This window comes from Oncorhynchus mykiss, chromosome 11 (genome assembly GCF_057628025.1).
Source record: "Oncorhynchus mykiss isolate SJ-2025 chromosome 11, ASM5762802v1, whole genome shotgun sequence".
Lineage (NCBI taxonomy): Eukaryota > Metazoa > Chordata > Actinopteri > Salmoniformes > Salmonidae > Oncorhynchus > Oncorhynchus mykiss.
This window is the reverse complement of record NC_143032.1, coordinates 14,350,001-14,362,846: the sequence shown is the minus strand read 5'-3', so window position 1 is coordinate 14,362,846 and position 12,846 is coordinate 14,350,001. Positions and strand designations below refer to the sequence as shown.

The following is a 12,846-nucleotide window of genomic DNA, read 5'->3' as shown; positions in this document are numbered from 1 at the left end:
GTCCTCTGTAATGATCTGTAGCTAGTCATCTCTGGGGTCCTCTGTAGTGATTTGTAGCTAGTCATCTCTGGGGTCCTCTGTATTGATCTGTAGCTAGTCATCTCTGGGGTCCTCTGTAGTGATCTATAGCTAGTCATCTCTGGGGTCCTCTGTAGTGATCTGTAGCTAGTCATCTCTTGGGTCCTCTGTAGTGATCTGTAGCTAGTCATCTCTAGGGTCCTCTGTAGCTCAGTTGGTAGAGTGTGGTGCTTCCAACACCAGGATAGTGCGTTCGATTCCTGGCACCACACGCGCATAAAAATGTACGCACGCATGGCTGTAAGTTGCTTTTGGATAAAACGTCTGTTAAATGACTTATGTTATTGGATTATCGTCTGTAGCGATAACTTTGTCAGCACCTCTTTGCAATATAGCCTGTTATACACCAAGCTTCTGTGATGGGTTTTATTTGTAGGTTAAGTTATTATGTGAATCCCCTCTTCAACTCTTTGCCCCACAGTAGCAGTGCCCTTCACCAAGGAGGTGTGAGTGTGAGATTCAGATACAGGAAATGGCCCCTTGTCACTTTGTCTGACAGCTGCATCACGTACGCAGCACGCACAGTGATCCTACTGGACTGCACTCTGACACCATCCTACTGGACTGCACTCTGACACCGTCCTGCTGGACTGCACTCTGACACCGTCCTACTGGACTGCACTCTGACACTGTCCTACTGGACTGCACTCTGACACCATCCTACTGGACTGCACTCTGACACTGTCCTACTGGACTGCACTCTGACACCGTCCTGCTGGACTGCACTCTGACACTGTCCTGCTGGACTGCACTCTGACACCATCCTACTGGACTGGATTCTGACACCGTCCTACTGGACTGCACTCTGACACCGTCCTACTGGACTGCACTCTGACACCGTTCTACTGGACTGCACTCTGACACCGTCCTACTGGACTGGACTCTGACACCGTTCTACTGGACTGCACTCTGACACCGTTCTACTGGACTGGACTCTGACACCAGGCCACAGTTGGTCCCCTCGGAAGAGAGCATGTATGCAGGCCAGGGCGCACCTGTAGCATTTGATGTGAACAGGGTTTAAGATGCTTGCACACAGTGCAGTGGCTAAAAAGGAATTTGAACCTAAAATGTCTCCTCCCGGCCCCATGATAACTGCCTCTCTTTCTGCCTCTTAATTAGGAGCTCTTATCAGCCACTAATCTGATAATCTCTGTCCTGTCTCTCTCTCTTTCTCTCTCTCTCTCTCTCTCTCTCTCTCTCTCTCTCTCTCTCTCTCTCTCTCTCTCTCTCTCCCCACTGTTCCCTGCTTTCCTCGTCTCCCTCCCTCCCTCCCTCTCTAGCTCTTTCCTCTCTCCCTCTCTCATCCCTGTCTCTCATCCATACTTACTCGTCTTATCTGTCCTCTTTTAGCTAGCCATCTTCTCCTTCCTCCCTCCAGCTTTTCCTCTTCTTATCCATCCTTTGTTCTCTCTCTCTCTCTCTCCCTCTGTCTCTCTCTCTCTGTCTCTACTTTACCCTGCTCCCTCATCTTAGCACCCCCCCCCCCCCCCAACCTCTTTTACAAAGTAGATAATCTGTCGGTGGCTCTGCACTGTAATGTCCTCTCCTTGTGTCCACCCATCCTTGTGTTTACCTCACCTATTACCAGAATAATCATCTGTCAGCAGGCTTCAGTGCTAGTCTGCCTTGTTGGAAATAATAAATGCCTTAATGAGAATGAGTGTCTTGGTTGGGCCTCCGCTTTGCCTCGCCATCCCGCAGTAGGCCTATTTTCTAATGACTTGACTGAATCCCATCAGGTCAAGGGGCCATGGTTTCCGGGTTTAGCTGTGGGGCAGGATGTGTGTGTTGGTGCTCAGTGACGTCGTGTGATAACAGCACACGGGACGTTGTTTGATTTATTTACAGCTTAACAAGACCAGAAACCAAAGTCTACCTGCTCTGAGTCTACACACACACACACACACACACACAGACACACACACACACACACACACACACACACACACACACACACACACACACACACACACACACACACACACACACACACACACACACACACACACACACACACACACACACACACACACACACACACAATGAATTGTGGCCCGCAATCCATCAGTGCATGCTTAGAAGGCTGTTGTTGTTTCTGTTGTTGTGTGTGTTTGTACATGCAGACGACATGACTGTGTATTGACGGCGGTCTCTGTGCTCTCCCTGCAGTGTGATCAGTGGGTGCTGACACTCGAGGTGGGCAGGCAGGCCGTCGTCTCCCCCCCAGCCCTGAGCTCCGAGCCCAGACACCTTTTTGCCCTGGTCTCTCGACGGGTAAATATAAGGCTGTTTCTTCCCTCCCCCTCTTGACCTCCTCCTCTTTTACCTGCCTCCATGCCTCCATCCCACCTCTTAACTCTTAAGTCCCCATACACTGAGGGCTGTCCTTGCACATTTTCAACCCCCGAATGTTAAGCTTCATTCTTCATTCAGCATGTCTACTTTTCTTCCTCTTTGATGCATCATCATCATCATCATCCTTTTTGACATTTGCATTTTTTCATTGCATATTTTCTTCCATTCTTTTTATTACATTTTTAAGAGCAATTGATATAAAGCAACTGCTTTCTGTAGACAGAGATGGAGAACAGTAAAAGTTTAAGGCACTAAAGACTCATTTCGCCCTCATTACCGATTTGGGATGAAATCGGCATTGTTTTTAGTCCATTGTTTTCCTTAGTTTCCTTTACGTTTTTCAGGTATGAGCTATGTGCATGGCATGCTATCATACCATATCAACCCTCACTTTATCTATCTGTGCCTTTGTTGAGAAGAGGAGTCCTTTTTTCTCAATTCTTGGTCTCAAACACCCCACCTCCACACCTGTGTAGGTAAGTCCCACAGATTTCACACACACAAACTTACTTTCAGTCACTTTCAGTCACTCTTTGCCTTATCGGCAGTATGTTATTCGCACCTCCCCCAGTGTCGGTGGAAGTCAAGACTGAACCATTTGATCAGTCGATGGGAGTCAAGACTGAACCATTTGATCAGTCGATGGGAGTCAAGACTGAACAATTTGATCAGTCGATGGGAGTCAAGACTGAACCATTTGATCAGTCGATGGGAGTCAAGACTGAACCATTTGATCAGTCGATGGGAGTCAAGACTGAACCATTTGATCAGTCGATGGGAGTCAAGACTGAACCATTTGATCAGTCGATGGGAGTCAAGACTGAACCATTTGATCAGTCGATGGGAGTCAAGACTGAACCATTTGATCAGTCGATGGGAGTCAAGACTGAACCATTTGATCAGTCGATGGGAGTCAAGACTGAACCATTTGATCAGTCGATGGGAGTCAAGACTGAACCATTTGATCAGTCGATGGGAGTCAAGACTGAACCATTTGATCAGTGATGAGGGTGTTTTTTTCTTCTGCCTGCTTGTTTTACTAATCTGTCAGTTCTGTTAGGTGTCATATTTAGACCTAGGTATAGGCTACTGACAGTATCTTATTTACACATTTCATGCAGCTGCAACATTACTTAAGGGTAAGTCATTTAATTGTAAAGGGGCCTATAAATGAATTATTAATGTTGTCAACATCCTGGCTTTAGACTGGTGCATTTTGAAATCACTTGATGTGTGTGAAGAGACAGAGTAATTTTGCATCAGAGAGAGAGAGATAATTGGCTGGTCCTGACTAGCCAAAGAGGAGTTACCAACAACCGGATGTTCCGGTTTTCAGGGATACAGCTATTTTCAACCTAGCTTCCTTTTCCATTGAAAACCAGATGTGGAAACTCAGCTCAGGCGTTTCTCTTATGCCTGTTACGTCAGACATTTTTTGTGGTTGGTTGATCTCCCCCCCTTCCCTCCTCCCATTTTGTTCACACCAGAATCCAGATCTTTGAGAGAAATGCCGTTGATTACTTTATTTCTTTATGGGGGTGGATTGTGGCTTCTATCAATGTAATTGTATCATTTCCAATCCCACATATATTTCAAAAATATATAAACTCTGTCTTTCAAAGATAATTCATGAAAACCCTATTAACTTCACAGATCTTCATTGTAAAGGGTTTGAACACTGTTTCCCATGCTTGTTCAATGAACCATAAACAATTAATAAACATGCACCTGTGGAACGGTTGTTAAGACGCTAACTGCTTACAGACGGTAGGCAATTAAGGTCACAGTTATGAAAACGTAGGACACTAAAGAGGCCTTTCTACTGACTCTGAAAAACACCAAAAGAAAGATGCCCAGGATCCCTGGGGTCCCATCTCTTTTTATGCTGAGTTTATATACAGTGCATTTGGAAAGTATTCATACCCCTTGACTTTTCCCACATTTTGTTAATAAGGCCATTTAAAAAAAAATGTAATCCCTCAATCTAAACACAACATCCCATAATGACAAAGCAAAAACTGTTTTTTTATACATTTTTGCAAATGTATTACAAATAAACACTGAAATTTCACATTTACATACGAATTCAGACCCATTACTAAGTACTTTGTTGAAGTACCTTTGGCAGTGATTACAGCCTCGAGTCTTCTTTGGTGTGACGCTACAAACTTGGCACACCTGTGTCTAGGGAGTTTCTCCCATTCTTCTCTGCAGATTCTTTCTTCATCAGGTTGAATGAAGAGCGTCGCTGCACAGCTATTTTCAGGTCTCTCTAGAGATGTTCGATCGGGTTCTAGTCCAGGCTCTGGCTGGACATTCAGAGACTTGTCCTGAAGCCACTCCTGCATTGTCTTGGCTGGGTGCTGAGGATCGTTGGCCTGTTGGAAGTTGAACCTTCTCTCCAGTCTGAGGTTCTGAGCACTCTGTAGCAGATTTTCATCAAGGATCTCTCTGTACTTTGCTCTGTTCGTCTTTCCCTTCTATCCTGACTTGTCCCCAAATCCCTACCGCTGAAAAACATCCCCACAGCATGATGCTGTCGCCACCATGCTTCACCACAGGGATGGTGCCAGGTTTCCTCCAGATGTGGCACTTGGTAATCAGGCCAAAGAGTTCAATCTTGTTTTCATCAGACCAGAGAATCTTGTTTCGCACGGTCTGAGAGCCCTTTAGGTGCTTTTTGGCAAACTCCAAGCGGGCTGTCATGTGCCTTTAACTGAGGAGTGGCTTCCATCGGGCCACTCTACCACAAAGGCCTGATTGGTGGAGTTCTGCAGAGATGGTTGTCCTTCTGTAAGGTTCTCTACAGAGGAACTCTGGAGCTCTGTCAGAGTGACCATCGGGTCACCTCCCTGACCAAGGCCCCTTTCCCCCGATTGCTCAGTTTGGCCGGGTGACCAGCTCTAGGAAGAGTCTTGGTGGTTCTAAACTCCTTCCATTTAAAAATGAAGGAGGCCACTGTGTTCTTAGGGACCTTCAATGCTGCAGACATGTTTTGGTGCCCTTCCCCAAATCTGTACCGTAACACAATCCTGTCTTGGGGCGCTACGGACAATTCATTCCACCTCCATGGCTTGGTTTACTGTCAACTGTGGGGCCTTATATAGATAGGTGTGTGCCTTTCCAAATTACGTCCAATCAATTGAATTTACCACAGGTGGCTTCCAATCAAGTTGTAGAAACATCTCAAGGATGATCAATAAAAACAGGATGCACCTGAGCTCAATGTTGAGTCTAATAGCAAAGGGTCTGAATACTTAAGTAAATACATATTTTTTCAAATATACATTTGCAAAAATGTATAAAACCTGTTTTTGCTTTGTCATTATGGGGTGTCGTGTGTAGATTGATGAGGAACATTTTTTTCACATATTTTTTATTTTAGAATAAGGCTGTAACGTAAGAAAAAGTTAATTGCTCTGAATACTTCCCAAATGCACTGTATATATTATTTTAAATAGTAAAATAGTCAAATGTATATTTTCCTTACATTTCTTCCCCTAACCCTAACATTCCATCCCTAATTGGACAAAACTATTAGACAACGACACTTAGGCTTCTACTTCCAGCTTATACATACTATATACTATATACATTTTACGGACACAGAATACTTTACAATAGTTGTCTTTTGTTTGTTTTTAGTCCCATCGTTCAGCTACCCTCATCCCCTCCCATCTATCTTTTTGATTCATATTTGCCATATAATGTTCAACTGTGCTGTGATGTTTCACAACAGTTCTGAACCTTTCTATTTTCATAGTTTCTACAGATTGTAAATGAAGATAAACAGTGAGCTAGCTGTGTGAGCTAGCTGTGTGTGTGTGTGTGTAATAGTCCCTGAGGGGACAGCTTCCTTTCTACAGAGGCTGATGCCCCTCCCTCCCTCCCTCCCTCCCTCCCTCCCTCCCTCCCTCCCTCCCTCCCTCCCTCCTAACCTCACAGCCCCATCAACACCACTCTGGTAGCGGATCTCTACTCTGAGTAGTTAACTGATGTTTTTAGCTAGCTCACATTGATTCTTTGGAGTCCCAGACACAGGTAATATATTGACCTGAGCACAGCACATGGGAAGATAGATACTGTCAAAGTTTGGACACATTATTTTTTACCTAAACACAGCCATATAGCCTAACCTTGCGCTCGTTTAGCATTTCAACCCTGGGTGTAGGCTAACCTTACCCTATTATAGTAACCCAATAGAAAAAGAGGAGGAAGCAACTGAAAGAGAGATGCAGAGAGACAGCTAGAGAGGTAGGAGAGAGGAGGACAGGAGACGATGGAGGGGAAAAACAATCACAGGAGGATTGGTCATGGATTGAGAGGAAGAGGAAGCAGATGAAGAAAAGAGTCTCTGTCCGTCCCTAAATGCCTTCACCCCTTTCCTTACCTCTGTAATGTAAACAGTACTGTACCTACACGCTGACCTTTGCACTGTGAGAGGGAGCTCGAGGCAAGTAGCTGGATGTGCTGTGGGTGGTTGAAAGTGCGTGTGAATTATCTTTACTTGTTGCATCTGTGTTTGGGTGAGTAAGAGCAACAAGTCAGGGTAGGGTAGCCAGAGAGATGGGAGGGAGCGAGGGAGGGAAGGGAAGGAGGAAGGGAAGCAGGGAAGATGGGTAATGGCAGCTGAGTGTGAGCTGAAGGAGGGAGAGAGCGAAGGAAGGAGGGGGAACCAGAGGAGGAAAGAAAAGCAGATGACGGGGGGGAAGGGTGGTCCTCTAAAAACTCACTCTTCATCAATCAGACACACAAACACAAACACGGGCCAGTAGGGCGGGAGGGAGAACACTCTTCATCAATCAGACACACAAACACGGGCCAGTAGGGCGGGAGGGAGAACACTCTTCATCAATCAGACACACAAACACGAGCCAGTAGGGCGGGAGGGAGAACACTCTTCCTCAATCAGACACACAAACACGGGCAGAGAGCGGGAAGTGGAGAGCTGTCTCTCGTGTAGCTGGGGAGTCTGTGCTTCCTGTTCTGATTGAGGCGAGCGTCATGCTCCACCACTTTGTCTAAACGCCAGCCAGTTAGTTCACATCCACACAGGCGGGCCAGGCAGGCCCACTGTACTATACTGTACTTTACTGTTCTATCACATCGCACACACACACACACACACACACACTCACACTCACACTCACACTCACACTCACACACACACACACACACACACACACACACACTCACACACACTCACACACACACACACTCACACTCACACACACTCACACTCACACACACTCACACACACACACACTCACACTCACACACACTCACACTCACACTCACACACACACACACACACACACACTCACACACACACACACAGTCTTGTATAACTAACCTTGTGCGGACACACAATTCAGTTCCATTCAAAATCCTATTTTCCCTAACCCCCAATCCTTACCCTAATCTTAACCCAAAAACCGAACCTTAACCCTAACCCTAGCTCCTAACCCTAACACTAATTCTAACCTTAACCCTAAACCGCCTAGAAATAGGGAACGTTGACTTCTCATGGTGTTAGGAGGAGAGAGACCGTTAGAGACCTTTAAGAGGGAACGTTGACTTCTCATGGTGTCAGGAGGAGAGAGACCGTTAGGAGGGGAGGTAATAAATAGCCAACATATGGTCACGGATCCCTCCACCTCTCACTCCCTCACTCCCTCCCTTCTCCCTCTCCAGCCTTGATATAGAATTCCCCCTCTCTCTCATACACACATGCACACACACACACACGCACACACACACTCACAGACACACACACACATCCTCTCGCGAGATAACTCTTCACTACACCCTGTTGGAATGCTTTGAAAATGCGTTGTTGCTTCCTTCCTCTTATCTCCCTCCAATCCTTGATTTGATCACTGATCTGACAATGACTGGACTGGACCTGGTTCTCGCTATCTCTCTCTCTCTCTCTCTCTCTCTCTCTCTCTCTACTCTCGTTTATCTAGCTAGCTAGTCTGGAAGGGCCAAAAGGGCCAAAAGGTGAATGGATTATTAACAATACAGCTTTGTTAGTGCAGGGATGAAGCAAATCTCCCCACTGTTTGCTGTGAAGAGCATGTGTCAGTTTTGGCAGTTCGGCTCGCGGCCCATTGTCTATCAATCTATATAACGTATTAGTCACTGAACTGTAGCCTGAGCGGATGGCTCAGTTGATAAATGTGAGGCAGAGTTATCCCTGGTTTTAACACCTTTTAATACTTGAATAATGTCATGGAGAATGAAGGGTGGCTTTAAGGCAGTGGAAACGTGTCACCCACCCACTCTAGAACAAGTGATTTGTCACCAGCGTTATGTTTACACACAGGTGTCCCCTCTAGCCCACCACCCCTCTGACCTTGTCATGTGACTGATGCTGTTGCCAGATTGGTGGCTGACTGACTGTGTGTGGAAGGTGGTGGCGGTGTCATATTTAGGTCAACCTCTGTGGTTGCTGCAAGTTGATTGATTGAGAGTATTTTCACATAGGGCTTGAAACCTAAAACAAATTGCTACAGTTTCCAATAATCAATGGGAAGAATTGATTGCATAACCTAATACTTCTATGAATCAATCCAACTTCATGAACTGAGCTTGTTACATGAGTAAGATACAATATAAATATATAAAAGAACACAACAATACAGTGTTGCAAACAAAATGCATCAACCGATACAGATGTTTAGAGTCAGGTGAAACCGAGTGACAGAAGGTGACAGAGAAGAGAATAGAGGAAAAGGAGAGGGAGTGTGAGAGATGATGGAGGGAAGAGGGAGGGGCCCGGCCAGGCAGGCAGACAAAACAAGATGGAGAGAGACGGAAGGAGAGGGTTGAGAGCAAATGGAGGTGGGAGGAGTCTGCGAGAGGGAGGGAGTGCGAAGGGGCCCAAGGTTCGACAAGCGGAGAGGAGAGAAGAGGAGAGGCATTCTTGTTTGCCGCTCTTTGGCACAGTGTGGCAACTTTTCCATCTCTGTGTGTAACTTCCACACTCTCTCTCACACACGCACATGCACGCACATGCACACACAAATGCACGAACGCACATACACACACACAAAGTTGTTTCTCTCTTGACTCCCACATTGTGACCTCCCCTGCTATTTTTTTACAAGGATGTGCAAGAATGTCAGGATGTCAGGGTCGGGCAGCGCGGTGTGTGTGTTTGTGTGTGTAGGATAGGGGGATATGGGGAGGGGAGGGGGGGGGGGGGGGGGGGTGTCAAAGCCGGAGTGAGAGTGATGGCTGGGAACAGATGTAGTAACAGCAGCCACTGCTGCCCCCCTTCAACCGTCCTCTCCACACACACACACACACATGCACACGCACCTCTCCTGTAACATGCGCTACTCTCTCTCTGTGAGCGTGTGTTGGAATCTCCAAACAAGTGCAACAGTCTGCCCCAATCGCCTACTCTGAAAACATCACAACAGAAATCTGGAAACCTAGCCCAACCGTTGTGCAATCTCTCTTTCTCTCGCTTTACTCTCTCCCTCTGCCTTTTTTAATTTCTTCAACTACCCTTTCTATGTCTTGATATCTCTTCCGTTCTCTCCTTATCCTCCCTCTATCTTCTCCCCCTCTTTCCTTCCTCCATCTATCCCTCTCTTTCAAGCCTCTCCTCCTCTCCTTCTTCCCTGTTCCCACCATCTGTTGCAGTTCATTTTTAGCAGGCCATAAAAAGTGCTGCCCAAGTGTTTGATCCACCAATCAGGGTGCGGGATGATGCTCGGGCTAATGAAATAAAACAAATCCACGGCTAAGCTTGAGATCTGCGTTTAGCGGTTAGCCCCCCCATGGCCAACCAACCCCCCCACTATTTGATATGACCACTTGTATTACTAGTTAGTGCTGCTACTCCGTTGGCTACTGAAGGCTATTTATTCAACAATACTGGTTTTAGTCCAGTAGCTTTCATTCATTGATGCATGATGCAATACTGTCCTGACAAAGGGCTCAGTACGTCTGTGCATGGTGTTACTTGCAACACCAGGGAGGGTTGTGTTTCTTATATCCTGCATGACTCATTTTTGTCAATGAAAAAATACAAATATGTTGTACATAGGATGCAGTAACGGCAAGACACCCTATCAGAGGGGACCGTCACACTGCACCTGCTTAGGCCAGGTCTGTCATGTCACGTCACTGCTCACTCCCGTGGGTCACTAAAAAACATAACCAGCCTTTACCAGTCTGTTTAAGCTCACCTCTCTCACCCACTCGTTCCCCCTCTCCTCCTTTTGCCCCCCTTCCTCTCCTCCATCTCATCTTGTATTTGTCTATCTCTCTGCTACTCCAGTGTCTGTTTCCCAGACCCTTGTTCCCTTTCCTCTCCTCTCTGTTCTCTCATCTATTTTTCTCTTCATCATCCCAACTCCTGTCCTCCATCCATTTCTTTCCCACTCCCTTTTTCATCCACTTTGGTTTTCTGAGTGACTCACACTAAATCCATGTAGAGGAACGAGACATGTAGAGACTAGAACACGTACTCCACCCCTCCATGAGGAGGAGGAAGTGGCCTGGACCGTAGAGGAGCTTCCTGTGGGACTGTGAACGGAAAGCCGCAATTAACAGGAGGGGGGACTTCTGACTACCTCTCTCTTTCTCTCCTCCCTCTTCCCTTTTTTGCTTATTCTGCAGTTGTATCTCTCCTTATCTCCTCCCCCTCGCTCTACCCCCCTTTTTCTTTCTTTCCTTCCCCTCTTTTGCATCCTCCTCTCCTCTATTTTGCCCTCCCTCCCTCCCTCCCTCCCTCCCTCCCTCCCTCCCTCCCTCCCTCCCTCCCTCCCTCCCTCCCTCCCTCCCTCCCTCCCTCCCTCCCTCCCTATCTCCCCTCCCTCCCTCCCTATCTCCCCTCCCCTCCCTCCCTGTCCTTTAACTGTATCTCAGTCACTGTCTGTATTAGTTGGGGCTCCATAGCCAACTAACTACCTTAGTCATAGTTAGGGATGTGTGCAGGATACAGGATGGGCCTGGGGGTAGTACAGAAAGCACCAGTCCAGCATGGAGTTGGAGAGATTAGCTCCCCAAACCCTCCCATTGGGGACTGGGCGCTCCAAGCAACAGGGTGTGGAGAGAGGATGGGGAAACCAAGGGATTGAACCTGTGTGTATTTGGGTGAGTGGGTATCAGTGGAGGCTGCCGAGGGGAGGACGGCTCATAATAATGTCTAGAACGGAGCCAATGGACCCTTGTGTTTGATGTAATTGATACCATTCCACTCCAGCCATTACCACAAGCCTGTCCTCCCCATTAAGGTGCCACAAACCTCCTGTGGTGGGTAGTGGTGTGGGGGCTTATGGGGTTACTTGAATCCTGGTGGCCTGCGGTGATTGCTTTGTTGCTAGAGAGAAGTAGTTTTGCAATGCTGAGGATGGAAGGAATGAAATACGGTTTCTACCCTCCCTCCCTCCCTCCCTCCCTCCCTCCCTCCCTCCCTCCCTCTCTTGTGTCATACGAAACAGGTGTGAGTGTCATAAAACACAGGCTATCGTATCTAGCTAGTGACATCAACTCTTTTCCACTGGGCATCGAGTCAGTATTCTCTCTCTCCCAATCACAAGGTCACCCTACACCTCCTCTTCCTTCACCTCTTCCTCCACCACCTCCTCCCTGCGTAAACCGCAACCCCCCCTCAACCCCTCTAAGTCCTCCTGCCACTCCATAAGCCACCCTATGCTCAAGTGCACACTGTGAAGTGCACTGCATACTCACTTAATTTACCATCTTCTGACTCCTGTTCTTGATCACGTGTGTGTTGTGTGTTGTGTTGTGTGTGCGTGTGTGTGTGTGTGTGTGTGTGGCATCAGTGTCTTAAAAATCTTTGGGCAGGGGAAAATGCTAATAGCTAGCTAAAAAAAACCTTCTTCGCTTGTGTGTCTGTCCCATGTCACTAAGTTTGTGTGTCTGTCCCATGTCACTAAGTTTGTGTGTCTGTCCCATGTCACTACGTTTGTGTGTCTGTCCCATGTCACTAAGTTTGTGTGTTTGTCCCATGTCACTAAGTTTGTGTGTTTGTCACATGTCACTAAGTTTGTGTGTTTGTCCCATGTCACTAAGTTTGTGTGTATGTTTGTGTTGTTGCAGTGATGGAGAGCACCATGGAGAGCACGCGTCCGGGGGGAGGAGTGAGCGTCGAGCTGAGCGCTGGAGAGACCGAGCACTCGGAGGAGCAGGAGACCCCTGACTCCACACACACACAGGACAAACACACAGGTCAGGGTGGTGTGTGTGCCTGTGTGTCCGTGTTTGAGTGTTCTTATGTGTGTGTTAGCTTCTGTGTGTGCGTGTGTGTGTTTGCGTGTGTGTGTATGTTTGCGTGTGTGTGTTTGCGCGTGTGTGTGTGTTTGCGTGTATGTGTGTGTGTGTGTGCTAACGGCGGTTTCCTCGCTCTTCCCAGGGAGTAACGGAGCG

At 47.2% G+C, this 12,846-nt stretch overlaps 1 protein-coding gene across 4 annotated transcripts in view; it reads left to right on the top strand.

Annotated features, from left to right (window-relative positions):
* The window catches only part of LOC110535307 (ras-responsive element-binding protein 1), a 72,265-nt gene that overhangs the window by 31,080 nt on the left and 28,339 nt on the right, over positions 1 to 12,846 (top strand). For 2 of the 4 annotated variants that reach the window (XM_090189468.1, XM_036934933.2), the window contains exons 2-4: positions 2,251 to 2,355; positions 12,520 to 12,648; positions 12,833 to 12,846. The exon at positions 12,833 to 12,846 is cut by the window's right edge and continues 222 nt beyond it. In XM_090189468.1, the coding sequence (XP_090045594.1) occupies positions 12,522 to 12,648; positions 12,833 to 12,846 (141 nt within the window). In that variant the 5' untranslated portion in view covers positions 2,251 to 2,355; positions 12,520 to 12,521. The remainder of the gene's footprint in view (positions 1 to 2,250; positions 2,356 to 12,519; positions 12,649 to 12,832) is intronic. The other 2 variants (XM_036934932.2, XM_036934931.2) reach the window with 1 other exon arrangement.